This window comes from Jaculus jaculus, chromosome 3 (genome assembly GCF_020740685.1).
Source record: "Jaculus jaculus isolate mJacJac1 chromosome 3, mJacJac1.mat.Y.cur, whole genome shotgun sequence".
In the NCBI taxonomy this organism is placed as follows: Eukaryota; Metazoa; Chordata; class Mammalia; order Rodentia; family Dipodidae; genus Jaculus; species Jaculus jaculus.
Genome location: NC_059104.1, coordinates 148,578,535 through 148,603,171, shown reverse-complemented (window position 1 = coordinate 148,603,171; position 24,637 = coordinate 148,578,535). Strand labels below are relative to the sequence as shown.

The following is a 24,637-nucleotide window of genomic DNA, read 5'->3' as shown; positions in this document are numbered from 1 at the left end:
CGGCCTTGCTCTCTCAAATAAATCAATAAAAATATAAAGAAAAACTTAATTTTTTCATATTCATCATAATACTTAGGACTGTCATTCATTTTCTGGGTTCCCAGTGAATACACATGGGCATATTATCCCTAAATGACAAAATTGCATGCTTCTGTGAGGATATAGCAGTTTGTTAATTCAACTAGGAGCTTTATGTGACCATATTAATTACCCTGTCCACTAAATCATACCATTTCTACTTTGTCTTCTTCATAGGAGGTAGCCACGTGGGGTTCAGACCAGAGATATGCCCAAATGATATTTTTATTTATTTATTAGAGAAAGAGGGAGAGAAAGAGTGAGTGAGAGTGGGTATGCCAGGGCCACTAGCCACTGCACATGAGCTCCAGACACATGTACCACCACCATGTGCATCAGCTTATGTGGAACTTGGAGAATTGAACCTGTGTCCTTGGGCTTTGCAGGCAAGCACCTTAACTGCTAAGCCATCTCTCCATCCCAGTGGTTTATTTTTACTTATTTTTATTTATGAGAGAGAAGTAGTGTGCCCAGGCCTCCAGCCACTATGATTGAACTCCAGACACATGCACCACCTTGAGTGCATGTATCCATTACCTTGTGCATCTGGCGTACATGGATTCTGGGGAGTTGAACCTGGGTCCTTAGGCTTCCAGGCAAACGCCTTAACTGCTAAGCCATCTATCCAGCCCTATTTTTAATATTTTTATTCATTTGAGAGAGAGAGAGAGAGAGAGAATATGGGTTTGCCAAGGCCTCCTGCTGCTGCAAACAAACCCCAGACCCATAGACTACTTTGTATATCTGTCTCTACAGGGGTACTGGGGAACTGAACTCCAAGCCAGCAGGCTTTGCAAACAAGCACCTTTAATTGCTGAGCCATGTCCCCAGCCCCTGGTAATGTTTGTTTTTAAGGCAATCCTTTTTTTGCTTGTTGTTTGTTTTTTGAGGTAGGATCTTGCTGTAGTCCAGGCTGACCTGAAATTCACTATGTAGTCTCAGGGTGGCCTTGAACTCACAGGTTCTCCTACCTCTTCTACCTCCCAAGTGCTGGGATTAAAGGCATGCACCACCATGCCCAGTACTAAGGCAATCTTTCGTCTTGAAAATGACTGAGATATACAAGAATGCTGTACCTGGAGTTCATGTTATGCTAGTCATTGTGAAGAATTGGGGCCGTGTCACATAGCAATCTACACTCATGGTTAGGTTTGCCTAGACTATAATGGAAGTCTTTGTTAAGGTGTTCCCTGGCATGGGAGTGACAAATTGTAAAAACCACTGTCTTTTGTGTTTTGCAGGATCATTGTAGGGGTCCTTAACATCCTATAAAGTCCTCCTCCTTTCCTAAGCTAGGGCTGAGCCTCAAACAGCCATCAGTTGTTAAGATACCAGTGCTGGCTCCTCACCCAGGGATTCTTGTGCCTTCCCATTAAGTACAAATGAAATAACTGTTAATTCTGTGGGTTCTTCTTACAGGGTTCAGACTAGGCAATGTGGTCCATGCCATCCAGGCAACTGAGCAGAGTATCCAGGCCACTGACCCCGTGCCTCGCTTATGCCTAACATTAGCCAACCTGAACCGTGTTGTTTATTTCATCTGTGATGCTGTACTCTGGGCGAAGAATGTAGGTCTGACCTCTGGCAACAACAGAGAGAAATGGCAAATGTGGTCTGCCCGCCACTACTACTATTTTCTTCTTCTGAGCCTGGTCAGAGATCTATATGAAATCACCCTGCAGATGGGACGGGTTGCACACGACAAGGTGAAGGTAGAGAAATCATCCCAGGATCCTCTTGGCTATAGTGTGATTGATGAAGAAACTGAGTGGCTCCAGTCCTTTCTCCTATTCTTATTCCGATCTCTGAAGCGGCATCCTCCCTTGCTTCTGGACACAGTGAAGAACTTCTGTGACATACTGATCCCTTTGAACCAGCTAGGGATCTATAAGTCCAATCCTGGCATCATTGGACTTGGAGGTCTTGTGTCCTCCCTGGCTGGAATCATCACTATAGTGTACCCTCAGATGAAGCTGAAGATCTGCTAGGGTGCTCAGAGGCTGTAAAGCTGATGTTTTAGTAATCTGGGTTGGCCATAACCCATGTCTTACTGTGTTTAAGATTTTCACGGGAGTGTCTACCAACCTGGAATGTGAGCAGAAGGCTGATACCATTTTTAAACTGGTGAAGTCATTTCTGAATTTTTGAATATTTTCCCTAAACTAACATTACTGAGCATCTCTTTGTGCATTTAAGACTTAAATTTTGCTAAATGAATAAAAATTGAAATACACTCAATCAAACTAATATGTGGACACTAATATGCACGTGGACTGGACTATGTGGGCCCTTGGCTTCAGACAGTACAGCAGCTGGTGCACAGTAGTCTCCACACTGGTAAAGGCCTCCTTTTCCTCCCATCACTTACTGCTCCCCCACCTCCACAGATGGCATTACCAGGATGGAGGGGAACTGGACTTAAGAGTCTCTTAGCTTGTGGGCCCTGGCCATTAATGCATTATGTCTTTGCCATGCCTGAAAGGAGACAGAAAAGCATGAGCACATTCATGGTATAAGTTGTGTCTATGGGGAGAAGTCTCTCTGTAACGCAGTGAGTAAGCAAAGTGAAGTAGGAGAGAACCGAGGAAAAAGTAGGTGGAAGGTCACAGCAGTGCCTATTATGTAGGTAGACTTGACAGATATGGACATTGACACTGGAAAGCAAACAACAGTGAGATCAGAGACTCATTCTGATTTCCTTCCCAGGGCATTTTCTGTGGCATCTGTGGCCTTCAATAGAATGCCAGGCTCCAGAGTCATCTGCCTTTTGCCTCTTACCTTCATGACTAGGAACTTTTGACAGTGGATTATATAGTCTACAAAAACTAAAACAATCTAGAGATATCTAATTGATTTAACATTACATGAAAGTTTGAGAAATTTCACATTATTTTTCATTAAAATGTATGCAGCTAAATGTTTCCTATCTGCTGTGAATGTAGGAAGGTCACAGTTCTCTGAGACTTGCTTATAGGGTGACTTGGACAGGTGGAAAAGAGCAGTCATGGCCAGTTACAAGGACATGAGATGTTAAAGAGTCAGTGGCATTAACTTTTCTTTTTACTTTCCATCTCAGGTGTGGGTTTTTCTTTTGACCTCCTTTAGTTTGAGGGGAGTTAACTAGGGATACAGGGTGCTATCAGGTAGACCAGTGTCGGCACCACCAGTGAGGCCGTATCATCTGTCTGAATGGAAATGAGAAATATGCACTGAATAATTATTTCCCATAAAAGTGATGAAGACTTGAAAGGTAGACTCAGGTCCTTGTTTCTCTGTGTTTATAAAGTGATCAAAGTATGTGACTTGAGAAAACATTTTCAGGTATTTTTTAAGAGAAATGAAAGCTGCTAGGGCAAAGAAATAAGTTTAAACAACTATTTGTACTAAACAGATTATGTCCAATAAATTTGTAAACAAAATTGACCGATGTATCTGTGGATGTGTTTGGGATTGGAGAATTAAGGAAGGCAGTCCAGCAGCCGATGGGGAGCGCTGGCTGGCAGCTGCAGGATAGGAGGACACAGGGAGACTGCCTCAGGAAGGCTCTGAGTTGAGAACTTCCCTCCTAGAGCTATCCGACGGCTGCCCTGCTGAGGTGCTCCACAGCAGCCTGGCACCAGCTGGCTGGCTGGTGTGTGCCTGGGGAGAGGTCTGTCTAAAGTTCAGGGGCATTTTGGTATTTCTTGGCCTCTTCAGGTTAGGGCAGGTGGTGTGGGGAAGTGCCAGTCCTCTAGAGTGTGTATGAAGCTCTTATGCATGCTTGTTCTTTCCAACTAACCCCACCCCGTGCCTCCATATTCCTGAGGAATTCCACAAACTAAAAAAGCCCTTTATAGGGGCACACACCCACACATTCCAACTGAACATTGTTGAGTATTCAACAAATGTTTGGGTGCTAGTCTTGGTTTGGGGGACCCACCTGTGAGCAGGATGGTCAGATCTCTGCTCTCCATGTGGTGGTGAGAGGAAGCAGTGTAAAAGGAAAAGACAGAGCTCCAGGCTCAATGCCTCTGCTGCTGGCATTTCCTCCTTCCCTGGCAGCTTGCCTAGCCCTTTCACTTCTCACCTTTCGCCCACATTCTAGAATCCCAGCTAAAGTAGCCAAAGGACCAGCTTTGTCAGCAGAGCTTTCAGGCACCAAGCCCTATACCCTCCCTGGCAAAAAGCCTTCTCTGGAGAAGGCAGGCTGCCCTTTAGCCTGGGTTGCTGTCCAGTACAGCCTCCCAGATCATCTAAGTGAGGACAGAGGCCACTGCTTTGTACACTCCTTCCCCTCCAGGACAGTCATATCTTAAGAGCCCAGTGTGGACTGATAAGTGTGACATGTATCACATATTTCTTAGTCCCTCCTTTTCTGATTTTTCAGTCCCTGCCCTATTATACCACAGGAAGATGTATAAATGTGTATGCTCATACAGGTATGGGCACACTTAGGTGTCCTGGTGCACATGGTGCATTTAGGGACCAGAGACTGGGGTCAAGTGTCTTCCTCAATTGCTCTCCACCTTATTAGCAGGTTTACCAAACCTGGAGCTCACTGACTTCACACCAATTTGCTAGCTACCCAGCACATTCTAGAGGTTCCCCTTGCCTCCCCCTCTCCATTTCTGGGATTACAGATGCAGACGTATGCCCAGCTTTCATGTGGGGTGTTGGGCATCCAAACTCAGATCCCAACCTCTCTTGATCCTATTGTTTGTGACATCAAGGAACACTAATGCTCTTATCCATTTTTTTTGTTTGTTTTTTCAAGGTAGGGTCTTGTTCTAGTCCAGGCTGACCTGGAATTCACTATGTAGTCAGGGTGGTCTTGAACTTAGAGTGATCCTCCTACCTCAGCCTCCCAAGGGCTGGGATTAAAGATGTGCATCACCACCCCAACTTTTATCCATTTTTTAAGTTGTATTTACTTACTTGGATGTGCATGTATGGGCATGCCAAGGCCTCTTGCTGCTGCTATAAACACACACCAGATGCTTGAGCCATGCATGATTGGCTTGGGAATTAAACTCAGGCTGATAGACTAGGCAAACAAGTGCCTTCAACTGCTAAGCCATCTTCCCAGCCCTCTCTTACCCATTTTAATAAATTGGCCCTTCCTAGACAGTCTGAAGACTCTGCCTTACACTATCATGCTTCATTGTCTTTGAAATCAGAACCTAGAACTTGGGCTTGAATCTGAGTCCTATCTTCAATGTTTTCTTGAACTCTAGGAATTTACAGAGTTTGAAAGGACTTGATTCCCAGTTCTGCCTTGTCTTCTTTGAGAGTTACCTCCGCAGTCAAAGGCTGAACCCTCCTGTGTCCACATAAGTTCACAGCAAACTGTTCAAAATTTGCCTTTGCTAGCAAATAACACTAGGAGAACTGTGTTGAAAGCTCCTGTGGAACCCTCTGGGGAAATGGACTGAAGATTATGGAGTTATATGGAACTTTACAGGTTAGGCATTTAATGACATCTATCCCAGTATCTTCATGGAAATCTGTTTTTGTCAGTTGAAGACCACAAATACTATGGAACTGGCATAGGAACTCTTCTGGGCCTGGCCTTCCTTTAGTTCTATGGTCCACCTCCCTCTTTGTTGGGTAAATGTCTGGATAGAAGTTAGGATAAGCCCAAGGGACTCTGGGTCAAATAACCATGACAACTGACTGGCCCAGCTTTCTCTTCCTCTCTGCCCTCCTCCAGCTGGGAGGCCTGAGGAACATTGCCCAAGACTCCCCTGGAGTGGCTGGAAGTGTTTCTGTTGAGGAGACGCTCTGCAGCCCGGGCTCTCTGAGACTGAGGCGGCCGGCCGTCAGCTGCAGTGAGTGTGGGGTCCCGGGGTGTCCACTTTACCTGGCTTGCTTATGAGTGCTTAAGGAAAGGAGCTGAGGGAACAGGCCTCTTGGGAATTTTCCTGGGGATGAAGAGACCTACAGGAAAAAACACTGAGGGAATGATTTGGGATGAAAGACCAGGAGTTTAGAGTAGCTATTCTGGGGCCCCTAGCTTTTCCAGAAGCACAGCTAGGTTTTTGGTGACTATTTACCCAGCTTAGTATAAAGGGATGGGATGTTTGTTTAGAAAAGGAGCAATTAATCATGAAGAAATAAACTACACTTGAAACTCATTGTTTTAGTCTCTTTGGGACCATAATCTAAGAACCTTAGTTGGGCTTTATCTAAAACCTTTTATCTCATGGTTACCTGCATTTTTCATTTCTTATCTTGAATCCTTATAAGAAACTTCAGTCTTGAGCAGAAGGCTGTGGAGCAACTCATTGCTTTGGGACTCTAAGGAGTGGCCTTTTATGTGACATTCAGCTCTCCAACCTAGTGTCATCTGCTAGAGCAGCTGAGCTCTCGGGCAGCCCAGGCCTGGTGGGTAGTCAAGAGGACAGGGAAGGACCCTATAGAGTTCAAGCCTGAGTGAGGGTTTCTGATGGACCAGGGACTCTGCTTTACAGTGTGAAGAGCGACGATGGCAGTGAACAAGGACCCAACCCTGCTGGATGGAGACCTCCCTGTAAGTAACCCGAACTCAGCAATGGACAGCTAAGGAGAGAGGAAAAAGCAGAGAGGGAGAGTCTGGGGATGTGGAACAAGATATGTCTAGATTAAAATGGTAGTTCACTGACTATGACACATAAATTCCTACATTCACTGAACTTGGCAGGGGGGCTTTTGGAGGAGCTGAGGAAAAGAAAAGATGTCTATCAAAAACTAAGTTCCTGGGGCTGGAGAGATGGCTTAGCGGTTAAGCACTTGCCTGTGAAGCCTAAGGATCCCGGTTCAAGGCTAGATTCCCCAGGACCCACGTAAGCCAGGTGCACAAGGTGGCGCATGCATCTAGAGTTCGCTTGCAGTGGCTGGAGGCCCTGTTGTTCCCATTCTCTCTCTCTGCCTCTTTTTCTCTCCGTCTGTCACTCTCAAGTTGGAAGGAAGGAAGGAGAAGGAAACTAAGTTCCTTGGAGCAAAGGACAGAAATACTGGATGGGGAGCTGAGGAGAAATGGAGGCAAAAGTTTGCTTTCTGCTTACCACCCAAGTGGAATGCATATTCCATGCACAGCCAATATATTCTGTGGCTGACACCTTCATTCATCCTGTGACTGGTGGCTCCTTGGTGCACAGCCTATGCTGCCATGTATGTTCTGTATTTATCTCTGTTCAGCATTTATCTCTGATTTCTCTGATCTGGTTTTCCTTGTGACTTGGAGAGATTCTGATACTTTTAAGTATACTTTATGCCTTTGCAAAGCCTCTGATTCAGGTGTAGTTCAGATAGTGAAATGTAAGATGTGTGATCCTATACAATACCCATCTTCTCCCAAGTTAGGCTTCATCTAGCCTTTGTACTAGGGACTACCAGTTTGCTTTGTACTAAGTCATAACCCACACAGAGTTGTGGAATGATCACAAGAATTGTTGAGCTTTCCCAAGTGAAGGTGATTTCTCCCTTTCCTTGCATCCCTTTCTCCTTCAGCTTTGTCTGAAACAATCCTTGAAGGTGCTGTCCAAAATAAAGAAGATGTTTCCTACACACAAATATCCTTTACTTATTCTGATAAGCCAACTCCACTGCTACATGGAAAACCAGCATACTGTGGCCTGATATGCCCAGTGACCATGAGGATCCCTCGATGGCTCAGCTTCCTGCAGGAAGAATGGGCCAGTTCCTCCCACCCAGGGCAGAACCCTGCCATTAGAGCAGACAAATCAGACCTGGAGAGTTTGTTCATGTTACATTAAAAAAGAACCAAAACTTTATTTTTATTTACTTATTTGAGAAAGAAAAAGGCAGAGAGACAAAGAGAAAGAATGGGCACACCAGGGCCTCCAGCCCCTGCAAACAAACTCCAGATACATGCACCCCCTTGTGCTTATGTGGGTCATGGAGAGTTGAACTGGGGTCCTTTGGCTTTGCCTGTAAACACCTTAACCATTAAGACATCTCTCCAGTCCGTGTTACATTTTTTGTTGTTGTTGTTTTCTTTCAAGGTAGAGTCTCACTCTAGCCCAGGCTGACCTGGAAATCAACTCACTCTATAGTCCCAGGCTGGCCTTGAACTCATGGTGATCCTCCTACCTCTGCCTCCTGAGTGCTGGGATTAAAGGTGTGTACCACCACACCTGGCTCTTTCCATTTCCTAAAGTTAACTACGTGAGTGCTGCCAAAGTGAAAGGCTTTAATAGGTGCTCAGCACCCCTGAAGAAGCAATGGTACCACTGCACGTCATGGGTTCACACTCACCTACAGCTCCTGCTTCAAGTCTGAGTGTTAGTTTAAGAAAGACCAGGCTTGACTGTAACATGTCCAGAAGAGAGGGTCACTAGACCATGATGCAAACCATTTCTAAGCTAAGCTAGGCACTGGAACAATATCCTATGGAGAAGTGATTCTACAGGGAGACAGGGATGGTGAAATATATGAAAGGCCACCCTACATATGGTGAAGTAGATTTGCCCTGGGCTGTTCCAGAGGTTGGGGGAGGGGAGGATTCGGCTGAGAAAGCTGTCCGACAAAAGGTCCAGGGCACCATGTGAAGGGAGCATTCCTACCCAAGAAGACATCCAGACATAAGTCTAACAGAGACATTCTGGGAAGGAGTCTGTCTGTGAGACCTTTGGGGCCAAGATTCTGGGTGGACAGATCTAAACTAATACATTCCACAAGATGCAGCCCTGACTGTGACTTATAAGTCTCCAGCTAACGTTTCTGGCTTTCAGCTGGGCCCTGGGGAAATAGAGATGACATTCTACTGGGAAAGAGGACAAGAACACACATTATCACAGCATGGTGTGGTAGATGTAGAGACCACTCAGAGCCAGGCACAGCCATGAAGGAGAGGCGGAAGCCAGGCATGATGGTGCACAACTCCAAGCCCAGCTCTCGGGAGATGAAAGCGGGAGAATCAGGGCATCTTTAGACACATAGTGAACCTGAGGCCAGTCTGAGCTACATGAGGCCCTATCTCAAAACAGCAACAACCAAATGCCCCACAGAGGAAGTGATGGTGAGAGAGTGGCATTCCAGGTGGCAGAGGGGGTTGTGGGAGGGAAGGTGAACATATTTGGCAGTGGTCCAGGATCCACAGACAAGGAGGCAGGGTCTCAGAAGGATCAGGACAATGTTTCAGTGAAGCCAGAAGTTTGCAGTGGACTGAGACTTCCAGATAGAAATGTCAGCCACTTGCTCCCTACCAGCCAGGAATAGGATTGCGTTTGGCCTGGTCCTTGGAGAACACAGATCACCTCAGGAGCTCTAGGTGGTAATCAGAAAGGCATGGCAGACTGGCTCTCATTTTCCCTGTGGGTTCCCCGGTGCTCCCATGACTGGGGCATTCAGAGAAAGCTCTGACCTTGGCTCCTGTCAGTTCACTTGGGCTCTGGCTAGCCTAACCGATAGACTATGACCCTGGGGTCACCTTCCTAGTAGGCAGAGGATAACTCAAGCATGCTCCCTTGCTGACAGGAGCAGGAGAATGTGCTGCAGCGAGTCCTGCAGCTACCCGTGGTAAGCGGCACCTGTGAGTGCTTCCAGAAGACCTACACCAGCACCAAGGAAGCCCATCCCCTGGTAGCCTCTGTGTGCAATGCCTACGAGAAGGGAATGCAGAGCGCCAGCAACCTGGCTGCCTGGAGCATGGAGCCGGTGGTCCGCAGACTGTCCACGCAGTGTGAGTCCTCATGGCACTTGGCAGCTGCCCACCTTTCCACTGACACTCACTACCCACCTGCCATTCTGTCTGATCATCTGCTAACTTGCTTGTCCATCTGCCTGACTGCCCCCGCCCTCTTGCTGCCTGTATCTCATCTCCTCTCTTCTCGTCTGTAGCTGCAGAGGCTTAGATACAGATCCCTTTGCATGTATACACGCCTCAGCGATGGCCCAGCCTAGGATGTCCTAGGCTGGCAAAGATGGACCAATAATTTGCAGGGGGCAAGGAAGATGAGCAGATCTATGTGGGCAGTGGTGACAGTGGTGGAGGTGGCAGACCAGACACCCACCCTAGCTCCAAACCCAGCAAAGTCAGTCACAGCTAGAACCAGCAGAGTCTGGCGCAGAGGCAGGGGCAGCCAGCTCCAGGGCTGGCAGGACAGCTGAAGGGCACCGAAGGAGAGGGAAAGTTAACCTGCCCAGCTGATGATGATACCAGCTCCTGACAGGCAGGGGCAGCAGAGAGCTACTGGCCAGTGCCCCCGCAGGGGAAGACAAGGGTCCCTGTGACCCTGCCCAGGCTTGCCCTGTGTCTATCGTTTTACCCCATCTGAAAATATGGTCACCAAGCCACACCTCTTGACTGGGATGAGGGGAACCCCAACAGTTACAAGAAGTCTAACTCCTTCTACCATCCAAATAGAAAATTGTGGGTATGTGAGCATTTCTGCAAAGCCCTTAAGTACTTGCTCCTTTCCTGCCCAGTCATCCAGTAGCTGTCATCTGGGTTGTCTGCTACTTTAAAGAAAGGTGAAAGAATATCTATAAACATTCTTTAAAACTGTGGCCTCCATCCATGACCACGACCACAGAGCCCATGTCCCCTTGGAGCATCTGCATTCTCTGTGGCTTGCCCCCCCGGCCCCCCAAGCAACTCTTTTCTCTCCCCTGTGACTCCCTTCAACGTTCAACCATCTGGAGGTTAAAAAGCCAGGGCAAGGAACAGCATGGTGTTGCTCTGTCTCCTACTGGGAGTTTGTCATCCTCAGGACTAAGCAGACCTCGGCTTGGTCCTGCTGCCACCTGACACCCACCCACACCCGCGTTCTCCCTCTTCTTCATTCCCTTTCCCAGTCCTTATCAGGGAGACAGGGAGGACGAGGGAGAGAACAGTGTGCAGTGGTGATCCATGTAGCGGATTCATGTAGGCGCCACATGTCCGTATTTCACAAAAGCAGAGGCTAAGGTCCAGAGGTGGGCCTTGCTGAAGCCACATGCTATGCAGACAGAGGTGCAGTACTTTGCGTGCAGGTCTCCCTGACCTGAAAATGGGCCCCAGTCTCAGGCAGTCACAAACAGATGGGAGCTAAATCTAGCGAAGGGCCTTGGGTCCACGTGCCTGCTAGGCAGCATGGGGATCCACAGACCTTAAGGTATTTTCTTTCTTTTTTGAAGTAGGATCTTGCTCTAGCCCAGGCTGGCCTGGAATTCACTTGATAGTCTCAGGGAGGCCTTGAACTCACAGTGATCCTCCTACCTCTGCCTCCCAAGTGCTGGGGTTAAAGATGTGTGCCACCACGCCCGGCACATTAAGGTATTTGCTTTGGAGCAGACACTACTGATAGCTCCTCAAGGACAGGGCAGGGCTCACCCCAACACAGCCTTTCCCTTCCAGTCACGGCTGCCAATGAGCTGGCCTGCAGAGGCCTGGACCACTTGGAGGAAAAGATCCCGGCCCTCCAATACCCTCCAGAAAAGGTGAGTCCTCCCTTCCTGTCCCCTAGTGCTCATCACATTCCAATGTGGCCTCCTCTCAGGAAAAAGAGGAGCAGATGCCATGACTATGCATCTGTGTTCGTGGGGTGAGGGTCCTCCTAGGTTGCTGGAGGCCCCTCTTCCTCTCCTATGGAGCCAGGCGGAAGCAGAGTATCTGGGACTACAGGCTGTGTGCTCTTTGCAAAGCCTCCTGATATCTGAGCCCTGGGATCCGAGGCTCCGTGGCCCTGAACTGGACCACTTGGTGGCAACAGCTGCCTGAGATTTGGGGCCACATTCATTAAGATGTCAGCATCATACTCTCATGTCCTTGAGATCAGACCATTTACAGACTGTGAGACTGAACTTTCCCTGGCCATATAGTTATCCTATGATGGCTCTGATAAGACCTATGTTATGCGCCTTGTAGGGATAAGCTTGTTTAGACCTGTCTATTTCAGGAACCAACCACCTATCCAAGCCACCAACCTTCCCTGAGCCCAGCCTTTGCCAGTGGCCATACATGGGCTTCATGGAACCTCTCAGTTAATCCTTGTTACTCACATTGTACAGATAAGAACACATAGCCCAAAGTCAAGACCATATGCAAGCAGACCTGTCTGGCTCTTCACTTCCCAGTAGTCTTCACTCCCAGCACCCCACAGTGTCTAGATAAAAGGGCAACATGCCTTTGTCACAAAGGTGCTCCCAGACGAAAGTGAAGGAGAAGACAAATTATTCGAGTGCAGAGCTTGTATCAATCTCTGTATCCAACATCTATCCACCTGTATAAATGCAGAGGGGCAGGTGAGCAGAATTCAGCACATGGATTTGGAAGGGGGGTGCTTTGTGTGAGCCAGGGTAACAGGATGGGGAGGCTTTGGGGCTGTCTTGGCAGGCTGAGCAGGACCTCAGCAGTAGTGACATGTTGTGAAGAAACCAGAAGATCCGTGGCTGGCCCAGAGAGGGAGGAGCCCTTTCCTACATATTCCTACCAGTCCCCTAGGCCTCTTTGATTTGTTTGTTTGTTTTTGGGGTTGGAGCATTGTGTGTGCAGAGTATGTGATGTGTGTGTGCAGATGCACATATCCTGTGTGCATACATGTGCAGAGGCCAGAGGAGAACATCGGGCCCTTCACTTATCCCCATTTCCTTGAGACAGAGTCTCTCATTTGACCCAGAGCTGCCATTTTCACAGGTTTTTTGTTTTGTTTTGTTTTGGTTTGGTTTTTTGAAGTAGGGTCCCACTCTAGCTCAGGCTGACCTGGAATTCACTCTGTATTCTCAGGATGGCTTTGAACTCACAGCAGTCCTCCTACCTCTGCCTCCTGAATGCTGGGATTAAAGGCATGTGCCACCATGCCTGGCATTTTTTTTTTCAAGTCAGCAGGAGCCCAGTGATTCTCCAGTTTCTTCCTACTGCAGGACTGGAGTTATAGACCTGTGTGGCCTTGCTCAGCTGTTCACATGAGTGTTGTGGAATTGAAGTTAGGTGGGCATGTTTGACTTTAAGCACTATTAAGTGTTAAGACATCTCCCTAGCCCCTTATTTAGTTTAGTTTGTTTGTTTGTTTTCTGAGGTAGGGTCTTGCTCTAGCCCAGGCTGACCTGGAATTCACTATGTAGTCTCAGGGTGCCCTTAAACTCATGGTGATCCTCCTACCTCTACCTCCCAAGTGCTAGGATTAACCACCATGTCTGGTAGGGTTTTTTTTTTTTGTTTGTTTGTTTGTTTGTTTTTTTGTGAGACCAAGTTTCACCTTATAGTCCAGGATAGGTTGGATCTCATTATGTAACTCAGGCTGGTGTAAGACTCATGGCAATCTTCCTGCCTCAGCCTCCTGAGTGCTGGCAAGACAGATGTGTCACTATGCCTAGTCTGTGGGCCTTTAGACAATGACCTCCAGGGGGCTGGGTTCAGGTCCTAAGGCTCTGAGAGGGTGGCCCTCCTAAGGCCTGCAACGGAAACACCTAGTGCTGACTGTCCCCCAAACATCCCCCCAGATCGCTTCTGAGCTGAAGGGAACCATCTCTACCCGCCTTCGCAGCGCCAGGAATAGCATCAGCGTGCCCATCACAAACACTTCAGAGAAGGTTCTGGGGACCACTCTGGCTGGCTGCGAGCTTGCCTGGGGGGTGGCCAAAGACACTATGGAGTATGCTGCCAACACCCGAGTTGGGCGACTGGCCTCTGGAGGAGCCGACCTGGCCCTGGGCAGCATTGAGAAGGTTGTTGAGCTCCTTGTCCCGCAGGCTAAGGAGGAGCCAGGTATGTGTCATTGAGTCTGGCTTGCTACTCTGGGAGCCAGCTGGAGCTCAGCACCCAGGGATCAGTGGGAGGCTGCAGGACTTGCTTCTCGGCTCTGCTCTGGGATAGGGAAGAACCTGCCCTGGCCTCCCCATACACACCCTGAGACCTTCAGAAGGACCCATAACCTTTAGTCCCCGCATCCCGGCTGTAAGAAGTGGCAGTGAATTGGCACATGGCCAGCGAGTTTGTGATGGAAGTAAGATGACTGCTGGCCTCATCTCAGGGCACAGTCCAGTGTCCCCAAGCCCTCTCTAATCTGTTTTTCCTTTGTTATCTTCAAATCTTTACCCAGCCCCTGCTCCTGGACGCCAGAGGGCCCAGAAGGTTCCCAAAGCCAAGCCGAGTCTCCTGAGCAGGGTCGGGACCCTGGCCAACACCCTCTCTCAACAGACCATGCAGACCACAGCCTGGGCACTGAAGCAGGGCCATGCCCTGGCCATGTGGATCCCGGGGGTGGCACCCCTGGTGAGTTTCCTGAGCTCTGCCTGATCCTACTCCGCAGTCCTCCTGTCACGTGACATTCTTTCTTCCAAGCTAGCCTGGGACTTTGGGTCTAAGGACAGGGGTCTTTAGAGATGTGGTGGTCTAGTTGTCCAGGCCACAGGGGGAAAGGACAGAACATGAGTTGAGCATCAAGCTACCTTTGCTAGAATGCTCCTGCCCACTACTTATTTCTGCCTCCCCACCCCCCATTCTCTATCTGAGTCTCCTTAATATCCTCAGCCTTCATCCCCACTCCAAGTAGGACTCTTGCTATGGGCCTCCCACCAGTGTGGGAGTGAGGACGCCTCTCATCCGCTATCCATGCAGTGAGGAGTGTCATTGTCAGTCATTGTCCTTAAACGAGTAAATCACAAAACCTGTCCCGTGGTGAGAGAGTGTAGCTAGCGCTCTTCCCTGGCTGCTTGCAGGTCTCTGAAGTCCCTTCGAGCGGCTTCTGATCTCTGTCCTGACCACACGGAGGTCAAGCTGCTTCCCCATGCAGCTTAGCACAACTAAGCAGGGTTCTATTTTCTCTCTTAGGGACATTTCCCTTTCTTTGTTCTTGTAATTTTTTGGCTTTTCGAGACAGAATTTCACTGTAGCCCAGGCTGACCTGAGATTCACTATGTAGTCTCAGGGTGGCCTCAAACTCCACCAATCCTCCTGCCTCTGCCTCCCTTCCAAATGCAGGATTAAAGGTGTGTGCCACCACACCCGGTCTAAAGAACTTTAATAAGAAACTAAGGGCTGGCGAGATGAGTTATCAGTTAAGGCACTTACCTGAAAAGCCTAAGGTCCCAAGGTTGATTTCCCAGTACCCATGTAAAGCCAGACGCACATGGTGCAGCATGCATCTGGAGTTCGTTTGCGGTGGCTAGAGGCCCTGGTGCACCCATTCTCTCTCTCCCTCCCCCTCTTTCTTTCACTCTCAAATAAAGAAATAAATAAAATACTAAAAAAAAAAACCAAAAAAAACAAGGGCTGGAAAAATGGCTTAGCAGTTAAGGCACTTGCCTGTGAAGCCTAAGGACCCAGGTTTGATTCTCCAGGTCCCAGGTAAGGCAGATGCACATGGTGGCACATGCATCTGGAGTTCATTTGCAGTGGCTAGATGCCCTGGAGTGCCCATTCTCACTCTCTCTGACTCCTTCCCATCCCTCTCTCTGACTCTAATAATTAAATGAAAATCTTTACAAATAAAATTAAAAAAAGAAAACAGGGCTGGAGGGATGGCTTAGCAGTTAAGGCATTTGCCTGCAAAGCCAAAGGACTCAGGTTCAATTCCCTAGGACCCATGTTAGCCAGATGCATAAGGTGGCACAAGTGTCTGGAGTTCGTTTGCAGTGGCTGGAGGCCCTGGCACACCCATTCTGTCTCTCTCTCCCTCTTTCTCTCTGTCAAATAAATAAAAATAAAAATATTGAAAAACAGAAACAAACTAAGAGCCAGGCATGGTGGCACATTCATTTAATCCCAGCACTTGGGAGGCTGAGGTAGGAAGATTGCTGTGAGTTCAAGGCCACCCTGATACTACACAGTGAATTCCAGGTCAGTCTCCCTCAAAAAGCCAAAAAGAAAAAGAAAAAGAAATGAAAGGGGAAAAAAAGGGAAATTGAAGCAACATTTAATACACACCTGTAATCTCAGCACTTGGGAGGCAGAAGCAGAGTAGAAGTATTGTTAAGTTTGGGACCAGTGTGGTCTACACAGTGAGTTCCTGACCAGTCAGGGCTACATGGTGAAACTCTATCTTAGAAAACAAAAAGCAACATGAAAGCATGAAGATGGAATTTGGTCTGGGGCTGGAGCAGTGGCAGAGTGCCTGCCTAAAATGTATGATGTCACATGCTCCAGCACTGAAAAATAAGTAAATAAATAAAGGAAAAGTCAGCAAAAAATGACTACTTCTCAATCATCTTGTGAGTGGTAATTTTACTTGATCTTTTATTTATTTTTTAATTTATATTTTAATAATAATAATATTTATTTTATTATTTTGTGATAAGGTTTCATTCTGTAGCCCAGGCTGGACCTGAATTTGTGGCAGTCCTACTTCAGCCTTCCAAGTGCTGGGATTATAGTTATGTGCCACCAAGCCTGCATATGAGTGGAATTTTTCTCTCCATCTTTTTTAAAAATTTTAATTTAATTAATTTATTTATTTGACAGAGAAAGGGGGACAGAGAGAGAGATTGAGGATGGGTGGGCCAGGGCTTCAAGCCCCAGCAAACGAACTCCAGATGCATGTACCCCATTGTGCATGTGGTTAATTTGGGTCCTGGGGAATAGTACCTGGGTCCTTTGGCTTTGCAGGCAAACACCTTAACCGCTAAGCCATCCCTCCAGCCCTCTCCATCTTTTTTTTTTGAGAGAGGATTTTGCTATGGACCCTGGGAATTTGCTATGTAGACCAAGTTCAACTTAGACTTATAGTTAGCCTACTGCCTCAGCCTCCTGAATGCTGGGGTTAGAGGTGTGTGCCACCATGCCTGGCTTCAGTGATACTTTTATTTATTTTTATTTTTTGAGAGAGAGAGAAACAAGGAGAGGAGAGAGAGAGAAAGAGAGAAAGAGAGAAAGAGAGAAAGAAAGAGAGAGAGCATGGGTGTGCCAGGGCCCTTCAGCCACTGTGAACCAATTCCAGATGCGTACACACTGTCATGCACGTGTGTGACATTGCATGCTTGCATCACTTTGCATCTGGCTACATGGGACCTGGAGATTCAAGCACGCATTCTTAGACTTCGCAGGCAAGTGCCTTAACTGCTAAGCCATCTCTTCAGCCCTTAAGTGGTACTTTTTAAAAAATTTATTTATTTATTTATTTGAGAGCGACAGACACAGAGAGAAAGACAGATAGAGGGAGAGAGAGAGAATGGGCGCGCCAGGGCTTCCAGCCTCTGCAAACGAACTCCAGACGCATGCGCCCCCTTGTGCATCTGGCTAACGTGGGACCTGGGGAACCGAGCCTCGAACCGGGGTCCTTAGGCTTCACAGGCAAGTGCTTAACCACTAAGCCATCTCTCCAGCCCCAAGTGGTACTTTTAAAAGCACTGTCAGGCCTGACTCACTCAACTGGGTGAGTGATAACTCTCTGTGTGCCAGGTGCTGTTGCCCCATCGGGGGTACAGTAGGAGTAGTCTCCCTCCATCCCCTACACTGAGGGTCATTTACCAATGAAGGCTGAAACTGATACATTTACCCTGGCCCAGCCTGGCATGGGTCAAAACTCAGGTGTGCCATTCACACTATCAAGTAAGGATGTCCTGCTTGTAAAATGACCACTTCTGTCTCTCATGTGATATTCTTTTTTTAAAGGCAAGCCCAACAGACTGGCTTTTTTTAATGGGAGATGGGGTGTGGGAGAGAATTGGCATGCCAGGGCCTCCAACCACTGTAATTGAACTCCAGATGCCTATGTCACCTTGTGCACATGTGTGACCTTACACATGTGCCACCTTGTGCATCTGGCTTACACGGGACCTGGGGAGTCAAACATGGGTCCTTAGGCTTTGCAGGCAAGTGCCTTAACCACCGAGCCATTTCTCCAGCTCTGACATTCTTTTAAAAAATATTTTATTTATTATTTGCAAGAGAGAGAGAGTGGGTGTTCCAGGGCTAGCCACTGCAAACAAACTCCAGATGTATGCACCACTTTGTGCATCTGGTTTTATGTGGGTAATGGGGAATTGTACCCTGGTCATTAGGCATTGCAGGCAAGCGCCTTAACCACTGAGCCATCTCTCCAGCCCCCATATGACATTCTTTTTTGAGACAGGGTCTCATATAGCCCATATTCTCATATTCCAGCTCATAGTGACATGGAACTCACTATGTAGCTGAGGGTGACCTTGAATTTCTCATCCTCTTGCCTCTTCCTCCTGAATGCTGGGATTATAGTCATGACTGAGCTTGGTTTTATGTGGTGCTGGGGATGGCATCCAGGGCTTTGGGTGTGCTAAGTAAGCAAGCGCTCCACCAACTAAACCATATCTTTAGCCCCTAAATGATACTTAAAAGATGTTCATTTCAAGCTTGATGAGGTGATGCACATCTGTAATCCCAACACTCAAGATGCTGAGGCAGGAGGATGACTAGTTAGAAATTGTCCTGGCAACACAGCAAGGCCTGGGTCCAAAAAAAAAAAAAAAAATGTCTGTGTCAGCCTCATCATTAGCCAAGTATAGAAAGCAAAGCTGAGCTGGGCATGGTGGCTCACGCCTGTAACCATCAGCCAGGATTGCTACAAGTTCAAGGGCAGCTTGGTCTATAAGTGAGTTCCAGGTTATCTGCAGTTTCATAATGATACCCTCTGTCAATTCCTCCGTCAAAAAAAAAAATAATAATAACAGAAGCTGGGTGTGGTGGTACATGCCTTTAATCCCAGCACTGGGGAGGCAGTGGTATGAGGATTGCTGTGAGTTCAAGACCACCGGGAGACTACATAATGAATTCCAGCTCAGCCTGGACTAGAGTGAGACTACCTTGAAAAACAAAAACAAAAACAAACAAACAAACAAAACAGAAACAAAAGCATTCCACCCTGACAGTAAAATGGGTAACTGATAGTGAGTTCACACAAGGGAACATCACATGGAAATGAAACAGAAGCACTTCCACATGTATCAGAAAAGGTGACTGTCACACTACAATGCTGGATGACAGATGTTCATGAATGGAGACTCACTGTGTGATCCATTCAAATGAACTTCAAAACTAGGACTGGGGAGATGGCTCGATGGTTCAGCAGTTAAAGATGTTTGCTTACTGAGTTTGATCCTCCTCAGCACCCCAGCAAAGTCATATGCAAAGTGGTGCGTGCATGAACAATCCCAGTATGCCTATAGCAATGAGAGGCAGAGGCAGGGGAATCTGGAAGCTTTCAAGCAGCAACAGTAAAAACAAGAGAGGGCCTGGAGAGATGGCTTAGTGATTAAGGCGCTTGCCTGCAAATTCTAAGGAATCAGGTTTGATTCTCCAGTGCCTATGTAAGCCAGATGTACAAGGTGGTGCATGTATGTGGAGTTCATTTGCTGTGGCCCTGGCAGGCCCATTCTCTCCCTCCCTCTTTCTCTCTCAAATAAATAAATATAATATTTTAAAATAGTAATTAAAAAAAAACCGAAAGATCCTGTCTCAAAAGAATTTGGAAGAAGAGGAGAAATACCCAGAGGTTCTCTGACCTCCATGTGTGCACACATTACCCACATACACACCTATCATGCACACCACACACACACACATATATATACATACACAAATGAGTTGAAAAATAGGCACAGGGCTGGGGAGATGGCTTAGAGTGTAAGACACTTGCCTGTGAAGCCTGAGGACTCTATTCCCCAGTACCCACAAAAGCCAGATGCACAAGGTGGTGCATGCGTCTGGAGTTTGTTTGTACTGGCTAGAGGCCCTGGCATGCCCATTCTCTCCATCTCTGTCTTCTTCTCTCCCTCTCTCTCTCTTTGGTTCTCTCTCTCTCAAATAAATAAATAAGAATAATAAATAAGAGGCTAAGGGCAGAGCTCGGTGGGAAAGTGTATGCTTAGTAGGGCAAGGGCCCTGGGTTCCATCCCAGCACTAAAAAGAATAAAAGCCAAAATGACTGCATGGCGATAGCAGTCTAAACTGTGGACTCTCTTTGGACACTATGGACTGAGGAGACATGGCTGGCAAGGTCCTTCTGGGATGTTGAAATGGTCTCTATCTTGATCTGCTACAGTTACTCAGGAATGTGCTTACAAACATTCACAGACCTCTATGCTAAAGATGTGTGCCCTTGAGCAATATGTTGTCACTCAATAATGTTCTAAGAAACCTCTGTGGGGCCAGGCAGGCCCTGCTCACCACCTCTTCCTGGTCCCAACCCCATGGCTAGGGGCTGCTGGCCTCCAGCAGAGTTGCTTAGCCACCTGTCTCTTGTCATCCCCTCCAGAGCAGCCTGGCCCAGTGGGGCACATCAGTAGCCATGCAGGTGGTGTCCCGGAGGCAGAGTGAGGTCCGGGTTCCCTGGCTGCACAACCTGGCAGCTGCCCAGGAGGAAGACCACAACGACCACACAGACACTGAAGGAGAGGAGACGGAGGAAGAGGAGGAATCAGATGCTGAGGAGAGCACTCTCAGCCCTCAGGTGATGGGGACGGGGGAGTCCCAGACTTCACAGCTCACAGTGGGGTGAGAAGCAGAGGCACAAGTGGAGTAAGGGTCTCTGTCCCCAGCCCAATCCCAAACCCCCCAGACGAAGTATTTCCATGTCATTCTCAGCGAACGCCAGTGCACCACATGAAGTAGGGCAGGAGTTGGTGCATCATTTAAAAAAATTATTTATTTATTTTGAAAGAAAGAGGCAGATAGATTGTGTGTGTGTGTGTGTGTGTGTGTATGTGTGAGAGAGAGAGAGAGAGAGAGAGAGAGAGAGAGAGAATGGGTACATCAGGGCCTCTAGCTACTGCAAAGGAACTCCAGATGCACGTGCCACCTTGTGGATCTGGCTGTACTTAGGTACTGGGGAATGGAACCTTGGTCTTGGCTTTGCTGGCAAGCACCTTAACCATTGAGCCATCTCTTTAGTCCCGTTGCATCATTTTGCAGATGAAAAAACGGGTTCAGAGAAAGGAAGTAACTTGCCCAAGGCCACACAGCTAATGACCAGCCCAGGCCTAAAGATTTTTTTTTTAAACTATTTATTTATTTATTTGAGAGCGACAGACACAGAGAGAAAGACAGGTAGAGGGAGAGAGAGAGAATGGGCGCGCCAGGGCTTCCAGCCTCTGCAAACGAACTTCAGACGCGTGCGCCCCCTTGTGCATCTGGCTAACGTGGGACCTGGGGAACCGAGCCTCGAACCGGGGTCCTTAGGCTTCACAGGCAAGCGCTTAACCGCTAAGCCATCTCTCCAGCCCCTAAAGATTTTTTTTAAAACTCTTTAAAATTATTTATTTATTTGAGAGAGAGAAAAAGGGAGAGAGAGAGAGAAAGAGAATGGGCGCGCCAGGGCTTCCAGCCACTGAAAACGAACTCCAGACGCGTGGGCCCCCTTGTGCATCTGGCTTACGTGGGTCCTGGGGAATCGATATGAAGTCCTGTGGCTTTTCAGGCAAGCGCCTTAACCACTAAGCCCTCTCTCCAGCCCAGGCCTAAAGACTTTTCAATGTGGTGTCCACATGCTTTCCCCTCTAGCTCCAGGACTAGTGGGGGGGAAGAGGAAGGGTCCTGGAAGTTGTTGCCGGAGGGGCTGATGGTTCTCTGGCCTCTAGGTAACGGCCCTGCCTAGTCCACAAGGTCTCCTGGGCAGTGTGGCACACACTCTACAAAAGACCATCCAGACCACCATCTCGGCAGTGACATGGGCACCTGCGGCGGTGCTGGGCACAGCAGGAAGGATACTGCACCTCACATCAGCCCCGGCTTCCTCCTCCACCAAAGGGAGGGCTATGTCCCTATCGGACGCCCTGAAGGGTGTTACTGACAATGTGGTGGACACAGTGGTACATTACGTTCCGGTGAGTTCCACCCCAGGGCAACCTTCCTTTTCCACGGGGTGCTGGGGCAGATCTGACTGAAGGGCTCTCTGGAGACCTTCCTTCATCAAGGTCCTGTTTAGTCCGAAGTCGAGATGCCCGGGGCCCTGGTCTTTGGCCTCTCTCCTGCATCTCACATCCCATTCATTTGGACGAGGTCCAAGCAGGCATCCTAACTTGGTCGCTGTGCCCTCAGCTCCCCAGGCTGTCGCTGATGGAACCCGAGAGCGAATTCCGTGACATCGACAACCCGCCGTCGGCCGAGACCGAGCGCCGGGACTCGGAGCGCAAGGGCTCTGCGGCACCGCCCACCAGCGCCGAGCCCGCGCCGCGCCAGGGCCCGCCCCGGGGCAGCCTGCGCAGCACCCGGGGTCTCAGCGCGCCCTCCTGCCCGGGCCTGGACGACAAGGCCGAGGCGAACGCCACGCGTCCGGGCTTCCTGGCCATGCCCCGCGAGAAGCCAAAGCGCAGGGTCAGCGACAGCTTCTTCCGGCCCAGCGTCATGGAGCCCATCCTGGGCCGCGTGCAGTATAACCAGCTGCGCAAGAAGAGCTGAGCGGCGACCACCCTCCCCCACCCCCCCACGGGCCCCGGCAGGTTTCTCCCCGAAGAAACACAAGCCCCGCGTCCGAGTGGGCTGCTCTTGCAGAGCGACCCCCTTGGGAGGCCCACCTTTACCCCCGCGGTGCTGTGAGGCACGCATTTAAAGCATCCTTTTGGGGCTTGGCCTCAGAGCCAGTTTTTAAGGGACACCAGAGCAGCGGACCACTTTGATTTTATGGCTTTTCTTTTAAGGCAAGCCCAACAAACTGCCCCCCCCCCCCACCTTTATTTTTTAATGAGAGGAAGAGAGAGAGAATCCACACACAGGGCCTTCAGCCACTGTAATCAAACTCCAGATGTGCACCACCTTGTGCGCATGTGCCACCTTATACACTTGCGTCACCTTGTACATTTGGCCTATGTGGGACCTGGAGAGTCAAACATGGGTCCTCATGCTTCTCTGGCAAGCACCTTAGCCGCTAAACCATCTCTCCAGCTCATGGCTTGTCTTTTACTAAAAGAGTAATTGCTGAACTTAATCTCGCACTTCTTCTTTTTTTTTTTTTTTTTTAATCTCACACTTCTTTAACCGAATTTAGGTTCCAAAATTTAGATCCTTTTTCTGTGGATAAATATTTGTTGCCAAAAAAAAATATGGATCACTTGACAGTCTCTCTCTCTCTCTCTCTCTCTCTCTCTCTCTCTCTCCTTCCCCCTTTCTTTCTTTCTCTCTCTCCTTCCTCCCTCCTCCCCCCTCCTTTTCTTTCTCAGAGTGCTGAGATTGAAGGCGTGTACTACCACAGCCACCTGCCCTCTTTTTTGAGACAGGGTCTTATGTAGCTTGCTGTGTAGCTGAGGATGACCTTGAACTTCTTTTGCCTTCATCCCCCAACTCCTGGAATTACAGGCTTGGGGCCGTCACACTAATGCAGTGCTGAGGATCAAACCTTGTGCATGCTGGGCAAGCACTGTACTAGCTGAGCTACATCCCAGGCCATCATCTTTCTTTCTTTGGAAAAGGTCTCTCTACATAGCCCAAGCTGCCCTTCTCCGTGCTAGGATTACAGATGTGGACCAGCTTACTCTGCTTGTCAGGAATTCTCCATGTATTCTTAGTCCTGAGCTTAAAGAGCATCTGATCATCTAGTGTGCGGAGGCACACTGCTTTGAAGGGACAACAGTCAGGTGCAAAAGTCCTTATATGTCTATTTAAAATAATCGCTCTACTTTTTGCAGACCCCTCTCCACAGGTGATGTGCCAGGCCCATCCTCTATAGCACTACCATTTGCTCACAACCACATTTACCTGGTATCATTCCTGCCTACCACCATATAGTCACTCTTTTGAATGCTGGCACCCCAGATGCCAGGGACAACAATGATAACCTTTTGCTCAATACTGTGTATATTATATATCATATATACTGACTCTGTAGCAACTATTCATTCCAAATTCTATTTCTGGAAATGCTCATATTTGGTCAATCTAGTAAATACATAAATAAAATTTTAAAATTCAAACATTCATTGCAAAAGTGTATGTGTCTGGATTCATCAGATTTCTCTTATGAAAACCCTGGTGTAGTTTCTCATGGAGCCTTCCAGTGATAGGCTACCCATATGCAAACACATGCATATGAACCCTAAACCTGATTTACATATTCTCTCCCTTCCTCCCTCCATCCCCCCCCCCTCTTGGTTTTTCGAGGTAGGGTCTCACTCTAGCTCAGACTGACCTGGAACTCATGACGTAGTCTCAGGTTCGCCTTGAACTCTCAGCGATCCTCCTACCTCTGCCTCCCAGGGGCTGGTGTGCGCCACCATGCCCAGCTATACTTTCTCTTTTTAGTGGCAAGTAGTTCACAATATGGGTATGCCATATTTGTTATAACTAGCTCCCCAATGATTTTTTTGAGGTAAGCCCAACCAACTACTGTTTTTTATGCAAGAGTGAGGAAGAAAGAGAGAATTGGTGTGCCAGGGCCTCCATCCACTGCACTTGAACTCCAGATGCATGTGCCCTCTTGTGTACATGTGTGACCTTACATGTTTGTGTCACTGTGCATCTGGCTTATGTGGCACCTGGATAGTCCTTAGCCTAGGTAGGCAAGCACCTTAACCACTAAGCCATCTCTCCACCCCCCCCCATGATAAATTTTTAGGTTGTTTCCAGTGTTTTGCTGCTGTTGACAGAATGCCTTACACAGGACTAAGGATGTAGCTCCGCTCAGTGGAAGAACTTTTGCTTATTGTGTACAGAGCCCTGGCTTTGACCCCCATCCCTCTCCCACTCCCGCGCCCATCC

The 24,637-nt window shown here is 48.3% G+C and overlaps 2 protein-coding genes across 3 annotated transcripts in view; both read left to right on the top strand.

Moving 5' to 3' along the window:
- The window catches only part of Pex11a (peroxisomal biogenesis factor 11 alpha), a 10,288-nt gene extending 6,787 nt beyond the window's left edge, over positions 1 to 3,501 (top strand). For both annotated transcript variants that reach the window (XM_045145598.1, XM_045145597.1), the window contains one exon: positions 1,498 to 3,501. In XM_045145598.1, the coding sequence (XP_045001533.1) occupies positions 1,686 to 2,066 (381 nt within the window). In that variant the 5' untranslated portion in view covers positions 1,498 to 1,685 and the 3' untranslated portion in view covers positions 2,067 to 3,501. The remainder of the gene's footprint in view (positions 1 to 1,497) is intronic.
- Positions 3,502 to 5,776: 2,275 nt separating this feature from the next.
- Positions 5,777 to 22,647, top strand: Plin1 (perilipin 1). Its single transcript, XM_045146197.1, has 9 exons — positions 5,777 to 5,885; positions 6,528 to 6,586; positions 9,535 to 9,739; positions 11,396 to 11,478; positions 13,480 to 13,744; positions 14,079 to 14,251; positions 20,205 to 20,399; positions 21,526 to 21,771; positions 21,986 to 22,647. Exons 2-9 carry the CDS (start codon positions 6,542 to 6,544, stop codon positions 22,343 to 22,345), a joined length of 1,572 nt encoding a protein of 523 aa, XP_045002132.1. The 5' UTR covers positions 5,777 to 5,885; positions 6,528 to 6,541; the 3' UTR covers positions 22,346 to 22,647.
- Positions 22,648 to 24,637: the final 1,990 nt, after the last annotated feature.